Below are 27,013 nucleotides of genomic sequence, written 5' to 3' on the forward strand. Positions count from 1 at the left end.
AGACCACTGAGGATGATAAACAGAGTGAGGAAGGAACCAGGCGAAGTCTCGTAGGCGGGTTGCAAAACTTTGATGAGTGGTTGGATGGATGAGACTCAGAATTGTTAAAAGAGACTCCTCACTGAGATCTTGGTAGATGAGACTCCGAGTTTCCTTTGTGTCATGGGGTTTTAACCCTTTCCAGTTGGGCTGAGCCCAAAGTTTTATGAATTCTGTAATACATTGTACTCCAATTTACTTTATTCCAACTCTTAGGAAACTACACATCAATCATACACATACCAAACATCACATACATGCAGTTATTGATACACTCATTAACACTATGATACCTGTTAAATGATCATAATGAGCATCATAAAGCATCATAATGACCTGGTGACTATACAATTGATAAATATAAGGAATGACATTAAATAAGGCGACAAGTTTTCAAACTGTGGTGCATCATCTTAAAAGTCATCCTTTTAGGAAATGTAAAGTAATCTTATGCAGTCTGTTAAAGCTGGGTTCTGTGGAATGTGCGACTGGTGGTGAGATCAGGGTGATAATTGTGTTCCTGGGGGAAATAACAAAGGTCTCATTCCAGAAGGCTAGCCTGTGTTGATTCTTTCTTGAGGCCTCCCTGGGTGAGTCACCCCTCCCCCCTTTTGGTTATCAGATTTATGGCTTCAGGTCCTTGGGTGTTATCCTGTGGACCAGCCATCCAGTCTTGGCCAACGGCCTATATCAAAATGTTTGACAGGGTTCCTGTTGGCTGAGGTGGTTCATCCTCTGGTCAGGGATGTTCTAATGTTTGTTCTGTTGTTCACAGGATAGCTGAAATTAGGCAGGCGGTAATTCACTCAGCTCTACAAAGTCTGTGAGTGGGGCTCATGGTTTTATGGTGGTCTTGTTGTCTGTTCACTTAAAGATACTACATCCCCCCTTTTGCTTGGAGATGTTTGAGGCAAAGACATCGGCGAGCGCTGGAAAACACAGAAACAGGCAGGCAAAGCAGACACATACAAACTACAAGAAAGCACCTCCATTACTGACTAAGTAATGGTGCAGGGAATTAAATAATTTGGTGGTCTATGGCATACCGTTGAGATATTTGTGATCCTATGATTATTGGCTTTGGTCTCTTTCTTTTTCTCTAGGTTGTTTGGCCTACTAAAAGACAAGAGAATAGCAAGAGAAAGGACTGGTACTGATAGTGGTCACAAGATTAAGTAAAAAAAATTACTCTCGATGATAACAATGGGTTTCCCTGTAATGATGTGAGTGTACTTCTCTACACTAGTGTATGTTGATTTAAGTGTGTCTAGGTTTATCTGATGTGGGATGCTTTACCTATCAGGAAGACAGTTAAATGTTTCCTTTGGTGGTTGGTTTAGCTGTATGTTAGTGTGGTGTAGTGTACAGACAGTCTGAGCCGTGTCAGTCTGTTTTAGATACCCCCATTTTCTTGTCTGTTGGACCCACATGTTTCTTGGTTTGGTTTCAATGGGCCTAGTTGAGGGTCAGCTCGTTGCATCCTTGGCTGGGACAAGAGCTTTGTCCATGATCTCATGGGAGTTGGTCCAGTGAGGCAGTTGTGGCATGTCTTCCTGTTCTGTAGAGGATTCATATCTTTTGAGGAACTCCTTCAGTAGTGTTACGTTCCCCTCCTGTCTAAGGGATTGTGAGGGGAAGTAACAAATGAAAAAGCATAAAATTAAAAGAAATGGCAAGAACATACTTCAGTCCTCTGTCCCAGAGTGAAGATGACACCAATTCCGACATATACAAAAGTGGAGATTTGTTTACAAAAAAAAAGGACAATAAGTTTAACATAAGAAGATAGGGAGCAATGGCTCAGGAGAGAGCAAGGCCTAAAATAAAGAACACAAGCAGTTCTCTAACTGGGTTAGGGAGCAGCACTAACTTACCTCAAACACCCAAAAGAAAAGAGAAATAAACAACATAAAACTTCCCTCAACTCCCTAATTGAACCAAAAACAGGGATGAACGTAGGATCTAAAGAAAAAGGCACTCTCCCCCTACAGCTTCCCTTTTTACTCTCAGCAAAATACAAACAACAGAATTCAAAAGAACATGATCTTGTACTTATCTTAAATAAGCAGAACAAGAACAAGCACTACATCCTGACACAGTTCACAGCTGTAGCACTGTTAGCCACTGCTAATTCACAACTCAACCTCAGGTTAGCAACTATAATCCTAAAACCACTAAATTCAGTCTGGAGCAGGGGAGAAGTGTGTCTCTCTCTGCAGCACGCACTGGACTGCCACAATATACTCCACCCTCAGTCTCAGGCACACTCTCACAACGAGCTACAGGTGGTGGTGATTCTGCTTGAGAGAGAGAGAGAGAGAGAGAGAGAGAGAGACTGCGCACAATCTGTAGCACGCAGTACAACATAAGACACATGCAAATACAAATAAAATTTTAAAAAAAGAATAACTTACGTCCAGGGACGTAACACCCCCACCCTTAGTTACAAAACCCGATTTGTAATGAATCAGATTACAACATTCAATTCATGTCACCATAACAGATGTAATTCAGTTATCACTAGCGTAAGCCCTGGACAGTGCGTCAGCTACGATGTTTTCTGCACCTTTCTTATAACGTATGTCCAAATCAAACTCCTGTAAAATCAGTGCCCATCTCATTAAACGTTGGTTGGAGTTTGACTTATGAGACAGAAATGTTAAAAGGTTATGATCTGTGTACACTACAATTCGATTACCAGAGCTTAGGTACACTTCGAAGTGCTGGAGGGCTAGAAGTAACGCCAATGCTTCTTTTTCTATGACACTATAGTTTTGCTGGCATTTGGTAAACTTTTTGGAGAAATAACTGACAGGATGTTCAATGCCAGCATCATCAGCTTGCATCAGCACCGCACCGGCACCACGAGCACTTGCATCAACCTGCAGAGTGAAGGGCTAAGTGAAATTTGGGGCGGACAAGATTGGAGCATTGCACAGCAAATCCTTAGCAGAGCAAAAGGCAGACTCACACTTTTCATCCCACGTGAATTTCCGATCGGTGCTAAGGAGATCAGTAAGGGGTGCAACCACTGTAGCAAAGTTATTACAGAACCCCCTATAATATCCGGCTATCCCCAAAAAACGTCGTAATTCACGTTTATTAGTAGGTGAAGGAAACTCTGCAATAGCCTCAACTTTTGCACTCACAGGTTTGACCTGGCCTTGCCCAACTAGTTTCCCAAGGTAAGTAACCACGGCCTTGGCGAATTGACACTTACTGAGGTTATGCTTTAAAGATGCCTCAGCCAAACGCTTCAAGACTGAATTGAGGGTGCATAAGTGGTTCTCCCACGACATGGAATAAACCACTACGTCATCGAGATAGACTTCACAATTCTGTATCTCAGACAGCACAGTCTGCATCAATCGTTGAAATGTGGCAGGTGCGTTTCGCATTCCGAAGGCCATCACTGTATATTGCATGAACGCATCAGGCGTGACAAAAGCGGAGATCATGGAAGCGCGCTGCGTTAACGGCACCTGCCAGTAACCTTTAAGAAAGTCGAGCTTGGTTACATAGCGTGAAGAGCCCACTCGGTCGATGCAATCTTCTATTCTGGGAAGGGGGAAAGAGTCAGCTATGGTTACATTATTTACCTTGCGGAAATCAGTACAGAACCGAAGGGAGCCGTCAGATTTGGGCACAAGAATGCAAGGCGAACTCCATGGGCTCTGTCTGGCGACAGCAAAACTCTCATTACTTGACGTTTGCATGGGTTGACTCGATAAGGATGCTGTTTGATGGGCGTGCTTTGACCCACATCGATGTCATGCACTAACACGTTAGTCTGAGAGGGAACATCGTTAAACAGTGTGGGATACTTTTTAATCAATTCGATGATATCATTGCTGTGTTTCTCCGACAGATATGAGAGGTAAGTTGGCAGTGTGGCCAGAATGGCAGAGTTTGAAAGTCTTCCACAAGAGGTTTGAACATCATCTACTTCCGGCATGTAACAAGTAGGCAGTTCAACAGCATTCACCGCAGACACACTGTTAGTTACAGGGTTAACGCCAGATCCATTTCTGACAACATACGCTTTCAGCATATTTACATGGCAGACTCTGCTTTTGCGCTGTCAATCGGGAGTCTGAGCAGTGTAATTAGTATCACTCAGTTTCTTTCCTATTTTATATGGGCCAGCAAATCGAGCATGCATAGGAGAACTGGGCACAGGCAACAAGACAAGCAGGGAATCCCCAGGTTGAAAACTACGAACAACACTCTTTTTGTCATATCTAGTTTTCATCTTGGTTTGAGAGTAGGAAAGATGCTGCTTAGCGCCCTCCCAAACTTTATGGAGATGCTCACGGAATGTACTCACATACTCCAAAACTGGCACACCGGGAGAATCTCTGGAAAGGAACTGTTCACTGATTAACTTCAAGGGTCCCCGAACTGTATGCCTGAACACAAGTTTGGCGGGACTGAACCCTAACGACTCTTGTACCGTGCTTCTTATAGCCAACATTAAGAGGGGTAATCCATCCACCCAATCTTTACCGGTCTCGACGCAATAAGTGCGCAGCATTGACTTGAGCGTCTGATGGAAGCGCTCGAGTGCACCTTGCGACTCTGGGTGGTACGCACTTGACATTTCATGTTCTACATGCAGTTCTTTCACCAGCTGTTCAAACAAGTGCGAGGTAAAGTTCGTTCCCCGATCTGTTTGAATTACTTTTCTTAACCTGAACATAGAACAGAACTAACCCAACTCCTTAACCACTGCTTTGGTTGTGGTAGAACGCAGGGGCACAGCTTCCGCATAGCGCGTAGCTGTACACATTATTGTGAGAATGTATTGGTGACCGGACTTGGCTTTAGGCAAGGGGCCTACGCAATCAAGGATGAGTCTTTCGAAAGGCTCTCCTATAACAGGAATAGGTTGATCAGATTTCTGCGCAGCAATTAATTGTTCCCTACCCACTTTTAAGGGAGCATCGTTTTCTTTCAAATACTCGTCACCCAGGAACGGTTGCGGCTGAACAAGCAATTTGCATTCAGCGCTTTCCGGCGATGAAACTAAGAATGAACCAGAGAGATCTAGTACATCGTCAAATTTCTTCTTCTGTGTGCGCGTCACAGCGCATGACGGAAAAAGAGAAGAGAACTGTGACAGCGTGTCATCTTGGCTGCTAACATCAGGCTTCGCAGATACGATCGGGTACGGAAAGACTTTGGTTCCAGCCAAATCATTACCTAGGATCATGTCTACGCCCTCCACAGGTAATTGTGAATGCACACCGATACTCACAGACCCAGAAATAAGGTCAGATTTCAAATGGGTAGTGTGCAACGGCACTGAAGTACAGCCCATTTCGATACCACGAATGAGCGCATTGTTACCCATGTACGATTTTGACGAGAATGGCAGCATACTTTCCAGTATTAATGATTGGGCTGACCCTGTATCTCGTAACATTACAATAGGTCTAGGGTCAGAACCATCCGGGAGCGCTACTGTACCTGTTTGCAGAAATGACTCGAAAGCAGAGGGATTTGATCGCGAATTCAACCGTTCAAAGGTAAGAGCTACTCCTTTAGGCTTACCACCTGCTTTCTGCTGCCAAGCTTTACAATTTGAGATCAAGTGGCCAGGATCAAGACAATAGAAACAAACTCTTTTTTTATCAGGCCATTTCGAAGCATTTTTCAGCTCACTCGCAGATGTGAAAGAGCTGTTCCCTTTACCTTTCCCTACATCAACGATGGGGAGAATTTTTGAAGCGCGCACCTGGGAAAATACAGTTTTATGCGTGAGCACGAATTCGTCTGCTAGGATTGCAGCGTGAGACAATTTAGAGACTTTCTGCTCGTTTAATTGCACTACAATGCTCTCTGGCAAGCAATTTTTAAAATCCTCCAGCAAAATCAGTTCTTGCAAATCCTCAATCGTTACAATTTTGGTAGAGAGACACCACTTCTCAAACAATGCTTTCTTTTCACATGCAAACTCCACAAATGTTTGCTTGGCTGTCTTTGAACAAGCTCTGAACTTCTGCCGGTACGTCTCTGGGACCAGTTCGTAAGCTCGCAAAACAGCCAGTTTCACAACTTCATAATTTAGTGAATCTTCAATTGGCAAAGCTGCACAAACTTCTTGGGCTTTGCCAACAATATTGCACTGCAACAGCAATGCCCACATATCTCTGGGCCAGTTTAATTTAGCCGCGACCTGTTCAAAAGCCACAAAGTACGAGTCCACTTCGGTTTCATGGAATGGAGGTACAAGTTTATCAACCTCAGAACTACTGGAAGGGGGCCTGGTGCGCGGTAGAGGGACTGGTTTACTATGCCGCATTTGAGCTTCCAAATCTAGTTTTCGTAACTTGACATCCCGATCAGCCTTTACCTCAAGCTCTTTTAATCAGAGTAGTTGTGTTTCATGCTCCTGTTTCTTTAATTCGAGATCTAATTCTTTAAAACGAATAGTAACAGTAACAGTAGCTGGATCAGTTCTCGTGAGTTAGCTGAGGGTGGAGTGTCTTGTTTTCACACATACTCAGTGCTGTGCCTGTCTGAGTCGTGCCGAGATGGGTTTCTTGAGAAATGATTTCTTCCAGCGTTTTGTTCAGTTCTTGGGTTTGGCGCTGACATGGTGGTACCATTCTTTATGGAGAAATCCGGTACTGTCATGGCAATGAGTGTCTTCCAGTGCCAGGCTTGGATCTTGGGTAATGGAGACTGTAGATGTTTTGTCACCTTTTCTTGAGGCCATCTTCTCTTTGTTATAGGCCTTCTTGGTTAGGTCCCATAGCTGTTGGATCATCATCGTGCGAGGCCAGGCCATGACATCTAGGTGATGGCTTACTCCAGGATGCAGATTTCTTAGGAAGAGGGTTTTGAAGTTCATGTCCTCTTCAAGTTCGGGTTCGTTATGTGCTCCAAAGTAGGCTCGTCTGAGCTGGTTGTAGTAGGCTTGGGGATTCTCCTGCCGACCCTGTTTGGTTTCCAGGGCGGTGGACCATGTTCAGACTAGGGTCTGCAAACTCTATAATCAGTGTGTGACGGAGTAGCTGATAGTTAGATTTTGTGTGTTCCTTGGTCTAGGAAGCTTCGCACCTCTGGACTGGATGTTGTTCTCAGTAGAAAGAGCCGGTCTCAGTTGGTCACCTGAGGCCTCATTTCCAAGTGGAAGTCAATGTCTTGCAAGTAGGCCTGTACATCATAGCCTCTGGCAGCATACGGGGTGAACTTGTTAATGTTTCTGGCCAGACGGTCAAGGTCTTTCAGGGACAGGGCATGTACAGCTTCAACATCTGCATGGATGGTCCCTTTCTTCTGTTGGCAGGGACAAGTTCTTCTGTGAGGGCCATTGAGGTTCTGGGTTGTGCCCCATCACTTCTGATTTCTTGTGTCAGGACCCTGCTCTGCTGGGAAGTAGTGATGCTAGCAGGTGTCTTACCATTCTTGGCTCTGGTTGCGGCTCGTATGCATGGTTGAGCACTTCTTTGACTGTGTCAACCTCTTCTCTGGTGTGGTCGAGCTGCTGGGACAGAATTTCAAGAATTTCTGTCTCGGATCGTGTGTCAGGAGTCTTCTTAGAATTACAATTATTATTAGTAATAATAATAATTCAAAGGCTTTGGCTGTGAGGCAGTTCATCACAATGCTCAGCCATGCCTCTAAGTCTTCCAAGTGAGCGATGGGGTCTGTGGTCTGAGGCATGTTGGGGCACTGTGGGAGAGAGAGACTGAGACATATCTTTACAGTGTATTGGGGCCAAGGTGTAGTGGGACAGCTAAGTGTTGTTTCAGTGATTGTGATTGTGAACCTCTAGTGGAGTGTGTTGATGACTTGTGGTCTGACTGATGGGGAAGTGTCTACACTCCTGTGTGTGTTTTCAATTAAATGTAATTGCTTGATTAAATTAAAATTTTACACAGTAAGGTAAGTATTTTCCTTCTAGTGGAACGAGGGGGGAAAATAGCAAGACAGGAGAAGAGTAAATGGAACAGAAATGTGAGAAATAAGTATGAGGGTTAATCACTTTAACATTGCCCAAAACACTAACTGTATTCAATTGCTGCAAGCCAGTGCATTAGCATAGACTTCAATATAAACAATACTACTTCGGGTTAGCTTAGCTACACCTGAGAATTTGTTTACAATATGGCATTGGCAGACTGCACATGTTCAGAGTTGAACCGGAGGAGTCTCCTAAGACTTCCGGGTCCGATCGTTGCTGTGACAACCAGCACAGACAGTAGTTCGCTAGTGCACTGCTTCAGGTACACAGTTTAAGCACTTTTATTAGAAATGTCGGCGCATTCCGACGCTACGCAAATAAACACCACTTGTAGCCCGCTTTAAGGCGTGGCGCTTAAAACTCAGTTTGTTAAGTGAGATAAAACTTTAAGAGGCAGGTTCACTGCAACTAATACACTAACAATAATTCGATCTGAGCGGATTTGAAATTTCCGTGCCAGCTTCTCTAGACACACAAACACAGCAGGGCTTCTTCTCTGCTGGTGACACAAATTTAAAGATCCTACATCTGACTGAGATCCAGTTCATCCCACTGGGAAATAGAGCATTCTGGGTCTTGTGTCCTAAACTGTGACTTTAACAGATTCCAGGAATTAAATCATTATTCTCAGTTGAGAAAAATGAAATTCATCACTGGATAAATTTGTACCAAAATTACATTTAATTAATCTGTAGTCAGTGCTTAAAAATAAGTAAGCATTATCTACTGTTTCTGATGTAAATGATGACTGTAACAAGTCATAAAGTGTCTCTCTAAAACTCCTCCTATTAAGGAAGTGCTGAGTCTGAGACAACTGCAGTCCTTCATAAACAGCCTGCAGTGTTCTGCTCTGGGGAGTTTAGTTTTATTCTCGGTTTATGGAGAAATCTGAGTCTCATTTTCAGCACTGTGAAAGGAAGTGATTACTAACTGGAGCTACAAAGTCATCTGTTTAACTTTAAAGAAACCTGAAATCAGGGTGTGATTACTTTTTATTGGAGTGAAAGTGAACTCTGAACTCTTGGACTAGAGAGAAAAACAACAACAGCAAAATAAAATGGCATCTAAGTTTTCAGAGGAGGATTTGTCCTGTCCGGTGTGCTGTGAAACCTTCAAGGATCCTGTTGTTCTGCTCTGCAGTCACAGTGTGTGTAAAGTGTGTTTGCAGCAGTTCTGGGAGACCAAAGGATCCAGAGAATGTCCTGTTTGTAGGAGGAAGTCGTCTCTAGAAACCCCTCCCACAAACCTGGCCTTAAAGAACCTGTGTGAGACTTTCTTACAGGAGAGAAGTCAGAGCTCTTCATCAGCGTCTGAAACAGTCTGCAGTCTGCACAGTGAGAAACTCAAACTCTTCTGTCTGGATGATCAACAGCCGGTGTGTGTGGTGTGTCAGACTTCAAGAAAACACACCAACCACAAATTCTGCCCCATTGACGAGAGAGCAACAGACTGTAAGGTAAATAAAATGTACCAGTGAGGTCATGTGGCACTTTAAAGAAATGAAAGAAGTTCATTCTAATTAACAATATCTATAGGTTCAATACATTTGATCAGTTTATTCATATAACTACTAAATGTGAGTCTGCCATTCCATCATATTCAGATTTTCTCCATCTGAAGTGTCACTTACATGAACAGGAACAGATCTTCCATGTTAGACTAAAGCAGTGTACACCAATAAACCCAGATCCTATGAGTTTAATCTTTTGATTATTTTCTTCTGCACTTGGTGCATTTTAAAAGCTCTTCTGAATGTTTGTAAAATAGAATATAGCTATTACTGTCTCATGTTCTTTAAAAACACACATTGAACATTATACAGTTAAATCCTCTCAGTGAGCAGTGATCTGAGTTAAAGATGTGTAAAGTAAGAGCTGAAACACAGAGTCTCCATGCAGTGTGTTGATTTGTTTCAGGAGGAGCTGAAAACTGCACTGAAGCCCCTACAGGAGAAACTGAAGATCTTTAAAGACTGTAAACTGAACTGGAGTCAGACTGCAGAACATATAAAGGTTAGAATCAGTAACATGGGTTTGATATTATAATCATATTTTACATCATTGCATAATCAGTTATGTTTCATTTAATTTCCTCTTCACTGCAGATTCAGGCCCAACACACAGAGCAGCAGATTAAAGAGGCGTTTGAGAAGCTTCACCAGTTTCTACAAGATGAAGAGGCAGCCAGGATCGCTGCACTGAGAGAGGAAGAGGAGCAGAAGAGTCAGATGATGAAGGAGAAGATTGAGAAGCTGAGCAGAGACATATCATCTCTTTCAGACACAATCAGAGCCATAGAAGAGGAGATGAGAGCTGAAGATGTCTCGTTCTTACAAGTGAGGATCATTTAGTCAGTATTTATACTGTGAGAAAGTAAAACTTCTTTCCATCATCAGAAACATCACATTTCAATCATGTAAAAATGTAAATCATATCCACTGATATTTATTTTGTTGTTTTACAGAACTACAAGGCCACAGTGAAAAGGTGAGTGATGTGGTTCCTGTCTCTCTCGTTCTCTGTGTTTCTGAATCCAAACCCACAGCAACACTGACTCCTGAATGTTTTTGCAGAGCTCAGTGCACACTGCAGCATCCAGAGGAGCTTTCAGGAGCACTGATCCATGTGGCAAAACATCTGTCCAACCTGAAGTTCAGAGTCTGGGAGAAGATGCAGGACGCTGTCCAATACAGTAAGACTCTTTCTTTCTTTCTTTCTTTGAATAAGTTAGTGTGTGTGTGTGTGTGTTTATTAAAGAAAAAAAAATCCTGTTTTTTTCCCACTGTTTTTCTATATTTGTTAATTACACTAAAGTGGTCTTTATAGTGATATTTCATTTGTGTAATGTTTTCGAATTATTATTATTATTATTATTATTATTATTATTATTATTATTTACATACATGTGTTCACCTTCCATTTGAAACTCATGTAATGTTATGGATCTTTTATTTTGAAATCATTTTTTTTTTTTTATTTTGAAGCAGTGTAACGTAAAAGAACTTTTATTTTGAAAGGCTTCTCTTGCCGTTAGACTGCTCAGAGTTTGAAGCTTTGAGCAGAGGGACTGAGTGAAAACATGGAGCTATGCAGCAGCTTACAAAGGTTTTAGAGTTACAATTGTTATAAAGATTGTTTACATTTGTAATTTAAACACACCCCGAAAAGGGCACATGGCATGTTATATATGTCTATTAATTCATTTTGTAATTACAGTTATCATTTCTTTGGTTTAGACAAATGTTAGCTAGTTCCATGCTAATGAAATGTTTAAGTTAGCTTAGCTCCATCAAAACGAAATGTAAAAACGGAATGAAATGGAAAAGCATGTACAGTGACACTGTGTGTGTGTGTGTGTTTTCAGCACCTGTAACTCTGGACCCCAACACTGTTCATCCTAAACTCATTGTATCTGATGATCTGACCAGTGTGAGACTCAGTGATGAGAAACAGAAACTTCCTGATAATCCAGAGAGATTTGATAAATATTGGTGCATCCTGGGCTCTGAGGGCTTTAACTCAGGGACACACTGCTGGGATGTTGAAGTTGGAGACTGTACACACTGGATTGTGGGTGTGATGACAGAATCTGCTCAGAGGAAGGGAAGGATATTCTCCAGAAGTGGAATCTGGTATGTGAGGTATTATTGTGGTAAATATGGAGCAGATTCTACACCACAGACTTTCACTTTCCTCTCAGTAGCACAGAAACTCCAGAGGATCAGAGTGCAGCTGGACTGGGACAGAGGAAAGCTGTCATTCTCCGACCCTCTCACTAACACACACATACACACTTTCACACACAGATTTACTGACGAATTACTGCCATTCCTACGTGTTATTGGTAAAGAATCTCATCTAAAGATCCTCCCACTTCAGTGCTCTGTAAGAGTGAATCAGTTCAGTTAGAGCTGATATTGTTTTATTCCAGTTCATTAATGAAATATTTTTCTGAAGAGCTATGACGTTATTTCGACTCGTCAGTTAAATCAATATAATGTGAAAACTGGAAATATTGATAGAATATCTTATTCTGAGTACTAAAAAATATAATATCTCAAAATACTTATACATCTTGAAATTCCTGTTTATTAAATGACTAACTCCATCTTTTTCCCACAACTTTCAGTTCAGGGCTTCCACAAACAAACAAACCGCAGGATGAAATTAAAATCATAAACGTGTGTTTAAATGTAGAATTTGAAATCTGAAATAGATTTAATTTTAAAGATGTATTTTAAATCATTTTAATAAACTGAGACTTTGAAAGCTCGTGTCGTTACTGTATTTGTACTTGTTAGTGCTGTGCTGTTAATCCTGGGTGAAATGTTTAGCTGGCTGTGTGTGTTGTGTGTGAAACTGTGCAGTGGAGGAGAATTCAAGCTCTAAGTTTCCCTCCACCAGCAGTTTGTGGTTTTGCAAAGATCAGATGGATTTATTCTTTGCAAATTTCCAAAACATAGGATGGCAGTAATAGGCTCATTAATATTCATGAGCGTATCTCCCTTAGCTACTGAGCTTGTTCATCCATTAACTGGTGTGATCACTGAGAGAAACTGGGTGATGTGGAGATACTGGAGCATCTTGATGTTCGGTCGAAATAGATGCTAAGAGTGACAGTTAAACACGTGAGAATTATTGTTATAGTCTGATTGTGTATTAGCCATTTTTTATATTTAGGCTAATTGTAGAGATTTATGTTTATTTTGTTCTCTGTCTTAAACAATATTCACCAAGATTGTGTGTTATTGTCTCCTTCTGAGTCAGGTTTAAGCTAGTTTTAAGTTCTTATTCCCACTATTATATCTATCAGTAGCCTCATTATGGTCTCATATATAACAGGACTAGTCACACTGGGAGAATATTAAAGGACTTAAACATGGAAATAAAACACAACAAATATTTTGGCATGCTGGTCATTTTTGCAGGAGAATCCACTGGAGAAATAAACAACTTTTGTTAACACTTTCTATGGAGCCCATGCTCATAATGAATTATAGCCCATGTATAATCATTTATAAGCAAGTATTACTGTTCTATAATACATTTATAAAGACACATCAAGCCCTATACTTCATTATAATAAGTTATAGTTACATTTATATTATTGTTATAATTACTTGTAAGTGATACACTTGCTTTTTCAATGCCCATATTCATAATGCATTATACACCGATTTAGACGTATTAATTAGTCAGTCTTATGGTTCCATGAATGTATTTATAAAGATGCAGGCTGCATTATTATAATGTTATTCTATTATAGTTATGTTGCAGGTCCCACCTCCGGAGACCCGTGGACAGATTACTGTAAATACAGGAAACAAAGAAGAGAAACGGGAATCGCGTCTGCTCTCTGCCAGCTCCTCTGTTTGTGTTAGGAGTTGCTATGGAGACGGCCCCTATACGCGATCTTCCTGTTTTACAATAAGAGTCTCTGCTCGGATTGTTCATAGAAAAAGGTCTTTTTATAAAATCGTGTACACACTTTCTGTGGGTACCACACTCATAATGATTTATTAGTAATGCAGATTTATTTCAATACCCAATAAGTGAATTATTTTATACTGTTGTTGATAGATGAATTGTGCTGCCTTAGAAATATTTATTCTGAGTGGTAATACAATTACTGACCTTCATAAATGTGTCACTGATGGCTTTAAGTAAAGTGAAAGCATAGGATGCAATTTCCATAATGCAAATGTTAAGAAGTCATGAAGATGTGCTCATTATGTGTTATAATTACCTTTAAAATAGTCTTTTAAGTTTAAAGGATGGGAAATCTACATCAAGAGGAGACATACTATTAGAAATTCTTCAGACTCTATACAGGTTACATCAACAAGGAATAATAATTATTTTTTATGGGTACCAGCTCATGTAGGGGTGGAAGGTAACGAAGAAGCAGATGATATGACCAAAAAAGCTTTAAAGCATCCAGCAATAGATATATTATTAAGCAAATCAGAAATTAAAGGGTTAATTAAAGGAGCAGTAAAGGGAATGTGGCAAGAGATGTGGGATAAGGAGGATAAGGGAAGACATCTGTATAGGACCCAAAGGATAATAGGGAACGAGAGAGCGGTTTGTGGCAATAGAAGTGATGATACTGTTATTTCACTTCTCCGAATAGGGCACACTGCACTAAATCAGACACTAAATATCATTGGTAAACATGATATGGCCTTGTGTAACACATGTGGACTTCCAGAGATGGTGGAGCATGTGCTTTTACAGTGGATTGGATATAATAGTGAAAGAGCCTGGCTTGCAAAACAAGTCCTTAGGTTTAAGTGGCTTAAGTACCATATTCATTAATTTTTGTTAGTTTTACTCTAACTAAAATGGCATCTAATTTTAGTGGAAAATAACATTTTAGTTGAAATGCAAAATTAAAACAAATGTTCAAACACTTTAATTTATTATTTTAAACATGTGGCAACATTTACCAGATGTGTTGTTACAGAAGGAGCATATTCACAACGTGATTTACACATCCTGACTATCACGTATAGTTGTGCATTCGTGTCATTTTGTGCAGATGCAGGTTGTAATATTGCGTTACATATTGTAATGATGCCTTATTTATGTTTTCTCTCTCAGTAATTGCTGAAGCTGAGCAGGATAAGATTAATTTCTAATTAAAATTACAGTTTATTAAGGTGGAATTTTATGAATGATTATTTAACAGTGCAGCACCTTTACTGCTGCCACTGTGTAAGTGATTTTCACCAACATTTATTTACTATGATAAAGACCCAGGCCATTTTTGCTACATTTTTCCCTTGTAATATTTATCTTCCGCTGTGATTTTACCACACACTTGCTGTAACTGTACAGTTATTTTGATGGTAATTTAATGTAATTTTACCAGCAGTTATTTCTAATCTTGCTGGAATTTTACAGCAATCAAATATTAGTTTACTGTGATTTGACTGTGATTTTGCAATATTAATATTTATTTACTATTGGAAAATTACTGTATACTGTAAGTGCAGTAAATATTTTAAAGAAAAGTGCTGTATATTTATAATACTGGCAACTAAAATTACCTGTAACTTATTGTGCATTTTACAGTACACAGCTTCAGTGTAAACATGCAGTATGCTGCTGTGTATCTATAGCAATACCTGACATGTTTTACAGCTATGCAGTATGCAGGAACCGTAAAATTACAGAAAAAAATACTGTTTATGCACAATTGATTAGTAACAAATTAGAGTAAGTGGTGTTAATATCAGTTTATTTAGCAAAACTGTAAAAAAGAAAAAACTGTATGCTGTATATTGACTATTCATTTATGGGAGCAGCCTATTAAAAGTTACATCTACAACTAAATCTAGAAAATAATTAGTGGGCCACATGTAAAGTAACCAGCGAACAAAAACTATTTTATCATAATATATTTACTGTATTAACAAAGTAAGACTTTTTTAAGTTCATCCATCCTGCATATTAACATTTATAATTAACATGTAAGCTTTTCCCAAGCTGTTGTGCACCTGACTGTGGAAATTTGTATGTGTTTGTGAATTATTTTTATAATATTGTTAGTTTTTTTTTCTTTTTTGTCAGTGTTTGATTTAAATAAGGTTAGCCTCTTTTTGAGTTTATGTAAATTGTGGTTGGTTGTTTTGTTTGGTTGTTGTTTTGTTATCTATAGGTGTGGAGTGTTGAGAGCAGGCAGGCTAGCTTCCTTGTGCTGTGCTTGTGGTGATGGTCTCTCTTCCTTTCCTTTCTTCTTTTTCTTTCCTAATTGGGAAACCTCTGCCCTGTAGTATTTGTTTATTTAATTTATACTGTTGTTTTTTTTGTATGTGTTTAATTTGTTTCCTCAGACCATTGATTGTTTGATGTCACCTGTGGAATGTGTTTTAGACTTGTCTGACTCAGATTTTTAAAGTATATTTGTGTGTCAATAAAGATTTCTTTTTTTTTTTTTTTTTTTTGGTATTGGACCCAATGTCTCTAGCATTTATTTCAGCGTAACACGAGCTTGTGACCTTTTGGGTTAATATCTGTGTGGTCAGTAATATGTCCCTGGGTGTAATTCCCAGGGTGGTGCAATCGATTTAATTTTTTTTCATTTACTACTTTGATCTTGTTGGGTTTCTATAAACCCTCTTTTTAGTTTTGCCACACTGGCTAACTGATATTACTTTGATTAAAATGATGGATAATGTAAAAAACAACATATTCCCCTCTTTGTATGAAAGAAATGTTATAACTTCAACAGCAAGTAATAGTAACACACAACAGTGTTTTTTTTTTTTTTTTTTTAACTAACACTGTTTTGCCTTTAACATGAACTTAGGCAATCTTTTTCCCTTATTTTACTCAGCTACATAGTCCTTCATCCATATTGGACTCTTCTTCAGCCTAACACTCCTTGGGCATGTATTTGGATCCGTTAGAGAGTTCCCAATTGAATCCCCCTTCACCTTTCCAGCACACTTGGAAAAACGGACTGCATTCCAATGTCTCCCATCACTGAGAAGGTAAGTACTTGCTCCTGTTTGTTTGTGCACTGTGAGAGGTTGCGAGAATTTTGAGTCTGTTTTCTTTACAAGGAATGGTTTTCTCACCCACACTTTATCTCCTGGTTGGAAAGAAGGAATTTTTGCACTGCGTTTGGCATCCGTGTAAGCCTTACTTTTCTCTTGCTTGGCTTTGACATACTCCCTAATGGTAGAATCTTGAGAGGTCTGTACAGGAAGAATGTGCAGTCTTGTGCGCATTTGTCGCCCTCTCATCATTTCGAAAGGAGTTTTGTTAGTAGTTGAATGTGGTGTTGCTCTGTAGACATGTAAGAATGCAGTTACTTCCTGTTTCCATGGCTTGTGCAGCTGCGCAGCAGTTTGGATGCAGTTCTTCAGGACTCTGTTGAAACGTTCGACAGCGCCATTTGCTTGAGCATGATACACACTAGTACGAATGTGTGTGATCCCATTGTCCTTCAAGAAATCCTGGAACATTGATGAGCAAAATTGACTGCCATTGTCAGTTACAGTGTATTCAGGGTTGCCTTCACGAGCGAACACTGTGGTTAGAAATGTCAAGAATGTACCAGTGGTGACAGATGACGCGAAAGCCACCTCAGGCCATTTACTGTAGTAGTCCAGTAGCGTAAGGGCATAGCGACAGTCATGTGTAGCAGTCTTAAACGGTCCTACCACGGCCTTGGTGTCCTTCATGCACAAGTTGCACGAGTGTAATGCGAAGTGACATGGGAACCAGGACACGAGAACCACGTAGAATGAGTGAAGCTTCAGCTGAAAGTTCATGTTGTATGTGGTAGTAAGGACGCAGGTCCACAGGGACATCTTTTTGTTTCTTTGGCCATCTGCTCTGCATTTGGGTTTTTAAAAGAGCGAGTTCAGGACAGCATTTACTTTGTTCTTCCAAAAGAGAAATAGGTATGGGGCCCTGTACCGTGTCTATTTCAGCAAGTAATGCAGGTTCAGCATTGTGCTCATCGTCTTGTGCTTCAACAGGCATTCTGGACAAACAATCAGCTGCAAAGTTCTTGCCTCCAGACGTGTGCACAACATCATATTGGTCACAAAGTAGTCTAGCTGACCATCTAGCAATGCGTAAACCAGCACGATTCATGCCCTTTGTTGCAAGTAGTGTTGATAACGCTGGATGGTCCATTCTGAGGGTAAAGCTTCTCCCCCAGAGATACGTTCTCCAGCGTTCGACAGCGAAAACACATGCCAGTGCTTCTTTTTCCACCATACTGTACTTTTTCTCTGCATCAGTGAGTACTTGAGAAGCAAATGCAGTAACTCGTTCTGTACCATCTGGATGAATCTGGGATAACATGGCTCCTACGCCGTAATCAGATGCATCCATTGCTGAAAACTCCAATATTCAAAACAGAGGTAGGCAGAGATGGAGTCAGGGATGTCAGTGATGGAATGTGTCCATTTTAAATGAAGAGAACCTTGGTGGGCAGCTGTAGCACCAGTGGAGATAAAAAATTTGCTTCATGTTGGAAACATTTAAATGCTGATTTCATTTGGCTGCTATTTAGATATTAAAAGTAATGGCTAAGATGTAAAAACCCGAAAACATAAAACCAGTGTTTCCCAACAGTTTTCCTTGAGACTGCACAGTTTGGATGTTTCCCTTATCCAACACACATTTCAGGTCTTGAAGCAATTTACTAATCAACTGAAAAATTGTTAGAACTATTACTTCTACTCTGGTACAATATATTTCTAATAAATATATGGATGCCCCCCCCCCCCCCCCCCCCCCCCAAAAAAAAAACACCAGTCAACGCTAGTCATCAGTGAAGTTTTGAATACAGCTGCTGAGGGAGTGACTGATAATTTGATAATCTTTCTCTCTTCTGACTGACTTAATCCATCTCTCTATATTGTCTCCCTCTTTTGGAAAGTCATGGAAACACCATAGTGGATTTTTTCTTTTGGACATTTTTCACATTTTACAGCAGTCTCCCTCAGCAGCTGTATTAGAAAACACATCTCAGGAGTGTGTACTAGTTTTTTTTCCATAGTTTAATGCCAGGATAATATAACACAAAGTAGTAGGGCTGCACGATATATATAAATCATCAAAATATTGCAATATGCATATCACAAGGGCTTGCGATAACTCAATGATTTTAATACTACAAAATGTTACGAAAAGTCAAGGTTTTACCGCAACAGATAGCAGAGAATGCTTTCTTTTCCCCATATAGTTAAATATTCAATAGCCAGATTCCCCTTACACGTCTACTTACGCAAACTCTAATCATATATTCCGAATGAGGAAAAAAGATAATGTAGCCAAGGACACATTCTGAGAAACAGAAATGATTAGTTCATCACTCAGCTGGGTTTCTGCTCCGAGTCGTTCATTCTTCTGTCACGTAACAGCCGCATACGCTATGAACAGGACACAGGAATGTTTAGTTCACCACACGCCTGCTTCCACATACACATTATAAAACACACTTAGAATAGAGTAGTGGTTTATGTTATCTGTACAATAGCATCATGAGACATCTCCATGTCTGCTGCTAACAGATGAAATGTGTCAACAACTCTACCCTCAGAAACATATATTTAAGTACAAAGGACTAGGAACAAATGTTTCTTATCATTAACCTTGTTATATACTAGTAAAATAACAACCTTACTAAATGTGAAACAGCTATTTTTGGGTAATACCAGTCTTACTGCTTTGAGTACAGCACAATAGTAAACACATATAGGTGATTGACCTTGAACACATGCATTCTAGGGCCAATGATACCAATTCCCTTTTAATTAAAAATAAAATACTCATCAACTTATCAGTAGAGGGTCTATGACCTTCATTATATGTTCATCAAAGCATGTGTATACATACTTTTGGCTATATAGTGTATTGTCTTTATATTCAATATTGCAAAATATTTGCAATTTTTCATGAAATCCAATATTTTGTAATTAGATTGAATTCATAATTCAGGAGGCAACGCTACACAAGACAGTGGACATGTGCCCGGAGGTCACTGGCTGAAAGGATTATTGGAGAGCAATCAAAACATCACCCAATAACACCTCAACAAGGTCAAGGTCATGTCAACATGGATGGAAGAAATTACAAAGAAAAAGACATCCGGAGTGCTTTTGAGAGATTAGAGACTGTAGTCAGTTCAAATGCAGTTTGAACTGGGAAATGCAGTTCAAGACATGAGAGTGTGAATAATAGGGTAAGTGAGGAGAAATGCAGTTCAGAGCCTGAAGATGTGGATGAAATGCCTCCAACCTCACTTACAATGTTTTTGCAGGAGTGGGCTACAAAACACCTCATCATACATAATGCCATTGATGACCTCCTGAGGGGGCTTAGAAAAATTGCATATCCAGGACTGCCTTCAACAGCAAGAACCTTGCTGCATATTCCAAGAGATATTAAAACAGTGACAAAGTCAGGGATGGAGTGTGTTCCTTTTAACATAAGAGAGAGAGCCTTAGCAAGCAGCTGCAGTACTACCCAAGGGAGATAACAGAAAGAATAACAACCCTGGAGATATCATTTAATATAGAAGGACTGCCAGTTTTCAAAAGCAGCAGGGCACATCTTTGGGCCATCCTCTGTGCTGTCCATGTTTAGTCCAGAGTAGGTTTGGCCTACACCTAGGACAATTCTACACATTTATGATGACACTGAAACTGAGATTAAGGAGGACATTTTACAAGATGTGCTCAAGGCGAGACCTGATTTGTTGCTCACAGCTAGAAGATAAAATGAAGGTACAGTATGATATTGCCTACCTGTTGTGTTACACAAACTTTGTGTTCTGTTGTAATGGGTTCTTGTGTTTCAGAATCAGATGCAACAAGCAGCTCCTTCTCTGACACTTTGTCACTAAGTCATTCATCATGTGAACTTGACCAAATACCAGAACGTCCTTCCAAGAAATCTAAGATGTCAGACGGCTCAGCAGCTGAGGCAAAAGAGGTTACTTGTGCATTTGACTGAATGAAAAATTGAGTGAGTTTTTCTATGCTTGTTCATTTGTGTGTGTGTGTTTTTTTTTTAATAATTTCTATTATTTGGAAGATGGTCCTTTGTGCCCTAAAGCAAAAAGGTGGAGGAGATCCTGTCCTTGGTGAATACAGTTCCAAAAAAACACTTTCAAGTGAAATGAGACAAGTCCTAGTCAACATTTTGGTTGGACATATGGTAGAGATGCATAGGAAAAAACACTTTTCATTTTTCCAACAAGTTTGGTCTTAAAGTCATACTCTCTATACTGCTTCTAATGAGCTCTGATCTTACTTACCAAAAAATATATTTGCCATTGTTTCTCATGTTGTTATCAGGACATTTTTTTCATATGAATTGACAGTAATTAAGATTTTTCAAACTCTTCAGTTTTCTCTGACAGTGGCTATATATCTGTCAAACTGAAACACACCTAGTGTCATGTGTGTTTGTGCTCATGTATAGTCTCTGTCGTTGCTGTTCAAGGAGGATTCCCACAAGGAACCAGAGAGAGCAGTATGCTCTAGGTGTTGTGACATCACTGAGGGATCCAATTTCAAAAAAGGCTATGTGAGTACCCTTAACTTGTATATGGTATGACATGATAGCTCTGGCTAGATCATCCGTCTGAATAATGAACCTTCCAAATGCCAAAGGAACATTTTTATGATGCAGACAGTGGGACTGGATATATTGCGACTGAAGACCCGTTGTACCAGCAAGAAAAATAGTCTCAAGAGAAGTGATACTGAGCTCTGTGGACTGCATGAACCCAGACGGCTTGGTGTTTTCATATTTATATTTCTGGTCATGAGTCAAAAGTAGTATTTTATAATCAATGGGAAATTTGATTGGGAGCCAATGCAGTGTGGATAAAATAGGGGTGATGTGGTCATATCTTCTGGTTCTAGTAAGGACTCTTGCAGCTGCAGTCTGAACTAACTGGAGCTTTATGAAAGAGAGGAAGTAACGTTGGTTTACTAGTTATAATTGTAAACCCAGCCCGAATTTATTATCCAACCAAAATATTCTCTTTACAGCCGGGGCCTGGGTACATATTTGAGATAGGTCTCTGTTCAATTTATAAATAATTATATTTATAATTCTATATTCCCCTTGGTAGCAGTAACGAGTGTCTTTTATGAGATTTTATATAGAAATATATATTCCTCTCAAGTCTAAGATCACTCTGAAAGTATGAAAGAATATAAGTTTCCCAACTAATTAAATACCTTCACAGAAAAGAGACACAGTAAACCATCAAAACTAGGTCAGAAAATACAATAGTCTTATATATTAGCCAGGCGTTTAGCACCTTCTAACGATTAACTCAAACAATATGAACTGCAACCTCAGCAACACGATGATATAACCAGTAATACTGATTACAAATTAAAGGCAAATCAGATACCAAATAATTCTATAGTTAAATACATGGGTAGCAAAATAACTAAGTGAGCCCACACTCACACTCTCATTCACTCACAAACCCCTTGTAGCAGGCCTGATTGTGGAAACATGGCGTGTCCCGCGGTATGAAGCAACCTCGGCAAAGCGTGTAGCTTTAGCTCCCTAGTGGTATTGCAGGAGAGGAACTCCGGGCTTTTCTGGTCACCCAGAGCGCTATCTGGTTCTCCTCTCTCCGAAGTCAGGACGGATAAGTCTGTATGGGATTCAGTCAGACTCAGTTTTCCGCTAATGGCTAATCACCTCCAATCCTGAGAGAGTTCAACTCATGGAGGGCAGTCCTCGCCGATTATCGCACGAAACTTAAAAATAATGTCTTTATTTGTGTAATCCAAACCACGGATCTTGAACTAGACAATTGCTATTACTTTTAACATGGATTATCTTTAATTTCTATTAATTATCTTAATATTTATTATTATTTTATTAATATAATAATAATAATGATAATTATTATTATTATTATTATTATTATTATTATTATTATTATTATTTGGTGGTTGCTACTCTATATAGTGTAGCTGCCTCTTAATCTGAAGAGATTTTTTTTTATTTCCAAAGAGGACTCACCTGAACTTGTCTGGTCTGTGAGCAGAAGGGCTTTGTTTGTCCCTGTAATGCCTTCCACCTTAAAAATCATACACAACATGCAGTTCAAAATCCGTTACAGTGCGATGTTCGACTAGTCAGTTGTTGGACAATTAGTCATCCACCGTGACCCATCCATAACTGACGCTATCTCTGAGTCTTAAGTCAACTCATCTAGGTGCAAAGGAGCTTCAGAAGGGTACCATACCATGTCAGAAGGGGTCTGGTATGATTGTGAGCAGGTGTTTGTCCCTGATGGATCTCCCACCTTTAAAACAATGTAAGGGCTTTAAAATTCTGTACTATTTTAACAGTGTAATGTTGATTACTTAAATTTCACAGTTATGCTCATTGCATTTTAAATTGTTAGTTGGACAATTAATAGAAACATGTAGTTGCCTCAGAAGCAGCCTTCTTCTCAAGCCTTTGCCTGGTTTTGACTGGTATCCTGGACACACTGCCAGGCTCCAGGTATTCTTTATATTTTCGTTTCGGCATCTATACAGAAAAATTTAACTGAATAGCCTGGTACAAGTATTATAAGTATAAGTTTTATCAATGTAAAGATTGAGGAAGTTGTTAGTGTTAACATTTTAAAACAGGACTGAGTGATACCTGAACAGTGAGAGCGCGCGCGGTACCTGCACTGAGGGCGCGAGGAGGGCTCTCGTGCCAGCTTGTTTTTAAAATAACGGTATTTTACCTCAGACATGTTCGCCTATGTGCGGTATTCGGACGGGCACAAACACATCGTTTCCACAGAAGACATTAAAAATTTTGACCCTAAAAATTATCAGCAGGACATTTTGTATCTTGTTCGCTGGGAAAACTCATATTATAAAGCTCAGGTACTTTTGATAAAAGGTAAGGTTAAGTTTTAGATAAAGTAAATTGGCTTCGAGTAACGTAAATTCAACTGCCTACCTGAGCTGACTAGAAAGCTAGAAATCTACTTACATTAACTGTGGCTTGGTTTATCACCTCCAGAGACCCGTGAAGATGGAAGAGGAATTAGCCAGCCCCTCCAAACAGATACGAATAGCAAAAATCCTTAGTCAGGATGATGACAAGGACGAAACAGCAACTGCAAAAGAAAAAGGAGCACTGAAGTAGAAAAGCGTATGTGTTAATTAAGAACTTACTTTGGTTTTCAAAACCTGTGAAAATAACTTACCCATTTATTGAGATGTACGTTTTCTCGTCGTCTAGTGACATACGGTTCTCAAATGAATCACCCTTTGGGATCGTTTTTTAATGAATCTTTCTGAATCCAACTCACTTGGCAGTTCATCCGATTCGCTTCAGTTTATAGTCTGACTCCAAAATGAATCTAAACTCATTATCGAGATTATCGAAATGATCCCAACAGCACGTTGCAGCGTTATGATGAGGTGAGATTCATAGTCGCGAATCGGTTCATTTAAACTCTTCAGTGAATTGGGCTGTTTCAGCACGACAAGGTTTAACTATTATTAGCCGAATAATATACATACACATCAGAGTTTGTTTTTAATTTATTATTGTTTTTTATGCTAATATATATTCATAATTATTTATAATGCACGTTATAGTTGTAAACACTCGTACATTATAAAACTTACCTATCTGTTATAACTTTAAAGAATATAATGTATTAAAACATATTATCATCACTCAATTTGATGTCTTATGTCTTGTCATGACACCATGAATAACATGTGGCAATATAATGCATTATAACTGCGGTTACAAGTATTAATGAGAATATATAATGCATTGTGTATTATAAGACATTAGGAAGACCTTTATAATGGATGTAATGGATTATACAGGTGTCAAGAAAAGTCTTAAAGGGATAGCTCACAGAAAAATGAAATTGACTATCATGTTGTTCCAAACCTGTATGACTTTATTTCTTCAGTGGAACATAAAGATAATGTTGAGCAGAATGTTAGTGGCTGACAGCCTCAGTCACCATCTTTTTTTCTTTTCTTTTTTTCCCCCCATACAATGAAAGCGAATAGTGACTAAAGCCATCGGTCTCTAACATTCAAACATAACAGAATTCAACCTTTGCAGGAGCCTGGATTGGCCATTCATTACCATTTTGTACAAGGTCTTTGTTACATTTCTGTTGATAATAATGATGATGCTTTACGGAAAACCCTAAAGACAGTTGAGGCATCTGAAAAAAGAAAAAGCCTTTTGCAAATCGTTGAAGAGAGAAAGTCAAAGAAGAGAAAGGCCCCACTATTACAGACAGACCCAAAGAAAAGGAAAGAGGAGTTTTCTGACAGTGAAGATGGTGATGACGGAGCAGTTCAAAAAATATATGAGAACTTACAAATAAAATACTGCTCCATAAAGAAACAAAAACAAGACTTACAAGAAGAGCTGTCAGAGTGCAAACAAAAGTAAGAGTTTCTGAATAATAAAAGTTTTCCATTTGTTTCAAACACAAGTAGCCTATAATAAGAGATTCTAAATAATGAAAGTTTAGCAGTAATTTTCAGAATATTAGTAGTTTATATCAGAAACCGATAAGCAAAACTTAAATTTCTTCTCTGTTTCTTATTCTGTACAACATTAAAGATGTGCTGAATTAGAAAAGGAAAAGGAGGAGCTTGTTGCAGAGCTGGCTACATACAGAAGTCTCAACGTTACACTGCAGCAGAATATAAATGAAGTGCTGCAAAGAGCCTTCTTAAAAACAAGTATTGTTCCAAAACATTTACATTACATTCAGAAAGTATTCAGACCCCTTCATTTTCTCCACATTTTGCTATGTTGCAGTCTTATGATAAAATGCTTTAAATAATTTTTTTTACATACTCCTATACTCCATCAGGTTGGATGTGGACCGTCAGTGGACAGCCATTTTCAGGTCTCTCCTCTCAGGACTGATTGGGCTCAAGTCCGGGCTCTGGCTGGGCCACACAGGGACATTCGCAGAGTTGTCCCTAAGCCACTCTTGTGTTGTTTTGGCTGTGTGCTTACCATAAATTCTGGTTTTTGCTTTGGCATTATGGGGTATGGATTGTAGAAAAAAAACAACTTAAGGCATGTTAGCATACGGCTGCAACAAAATGTGAAATACTGAAGGGATCTGAATACTTTCTGAATCCACTGTGTATATAGAGGCCTAAATACATTTGTCTCCATCATTGTCTGTTTGGTTGCAGGTCCATCTTTTCTTAAAGACAATGGAACCTCCACACCTGATGAGATCACACCTGATAAATGTACATGTGAGGAGAGAACACCTGATGAGCTGCTTAATACTAGTTCAGAGGGCAACAACCCACCTCTGAATCAAGAATCAAAAAGCCTTTATGAAGGGACGGATGGCAAGGTACATTAGTTTAATTGTCACACCTTTTTTACACCACTTCTTCTAAACTTCTCAGTCCATTTTTTTCAATACATGCATACATCAAAAAAGTTCACTTTCCCCCCAATAATGTCAATTTTAGTCCCTTATTCAAATCTATATTATGTTGTATGTTTTACATGACCATTTTCCATCCTCTTTCTCTGACCCTCAGAATTAAAGAGACATTTTTGTTACTGCTCATTTAAAGAGATAGAATTTTCATTTTTATTTTAACTGTCATTTACTCCCATGTGTAACCCAGGTAATGTAATATTTTGTTTTTTTATTTAAGTTTTTTAAATTTTTTTATTAAAAAGTAATTAGGTGACAGTAACTAATTGATTTGAAATCATGTACTGTTAAGCTGATGAAATATTTAAAAAACCTCATGCCAAAAAAAAAAATTCCAGTTACAAAAATCCAGAAAACATGGGTTGTGATAATAAGACAAGATTGAGAACATTTAGATCGCACAACCTTTTGAACTGACTGTATGCCTATCCCTCACAGGGAAAACCCCTTTTCAATTGCAATGAAATATGGCATCTACCCTGACTAAGGTGGCTTTGTGACAGATGCACAAACAATTCATGCTGAAAGGTCCCACTCAAACTGTTAAGATCCCACTGAAATTACTAGAGACCTTGGTACAAAATAAACTGCAGCTACTTGTTTTTAATCTTTCAAAAGCATATGCAGAGCCTGTGTGGTAGCAGAAATACCACAGTCAGGAATAGCACAACATTTGTAGCTACCAACTGGAATAAATAGTATCTTCTTCCTATGGTCTTTAGGAATAATAGTATTTATACCTCCATATCAGGACCATTGCTAATGTTATGAAAGGTGGTAATTCTAGGGGCCCACAGGTCCAAGAGACCCACAACAACTTCTGCCAAGCCTGGTCAGTGGAGATCGTCCATATCCTTTTACATTTTAGATAATTTGTGCTACTCTTAAAGGAATATTTAACACAACCATGAAAATTCTGTCATCATTTACTCACCCCATGCCATTCTAAACCTGTATGACTTTCTTTCTTCTGGGGAACACAAAAGAATATATTTTGAAGAAAGTCTGAGCTGTTCTGTTTTCATACAATGGAAG

At 39.2% G+C, this 27,013-nt stretch overlaps 2 protein-coding genes across 2 annotated transcripts; both read left to right on the top strand.

Annotated features, from left to right (window-relative positions):
- The first annotated feature begins 9,053 nt into the window (after positions 1-9,053).
- LOC128318406 (E3 ubiquitin-protein ligase TRIM35-like) lies at positions 9,054-15,210 on the top strand. Its single transcript, XM_053234346.1, has 6 exons — positions 9,054-9,467; positions 9,928-10,023; positions 10,116-10,346; positions 10,475-10,497; positions 10,584-10,702; positions 11,375-15,210. Exons 1-6 carry the CDS (start codon positions 9,069-9,071, stop codon positions 11,917-11,919), a joined length of 1,413 nt encoding a protein of 470 aa, XP_053090321.1. The 5' UTR covers positions 9,054-9,068; the 3' UTR covers positions 11,920-15,210.
- Positions 15,211-23,264: 8,054 nt separating this feature from the next.
- Positions 23,265-25,927, top strand: LOC128318425 (uncharacterized). Its single transcript, XM_053234531.1, has 5 exons — positions 23,265-23,402; positions 23,542-23,663; positions 24,567-24,947; positions 25,126-25,247; positions 25,716-25,927. The coding sequence occupies exons 1-5, from the start codon at positions 23,265-23,267 to the stop codon at positions 25,892-25,894; spliced, it is 942 nt and encodes a 313-aa protein (XP_053090506.1). The 3' UTR covers positions 25,895-25,927.
- Positions 25,928-27,013: the final 1,086 nt, after the last annotated feature.

The sequence above is a fragment of the Pangasianodon hypophthalmus genome, chromosome 5 (assembly GCF_027358585.1).
Source record: "Pangasianodon hypophthalmus isolate fPanHyp1 chromosome 5, fPanHyp1.pri, whole genome shotgun sequence".
In the NCBI taxonomy this organism is placed as follows: Eukaryota; Metazoa; Chordata; class Actinopteri; order Siluriformes; family Pangasiidae; genus Pangasianodon; species Pangasianodon hypophthalmus.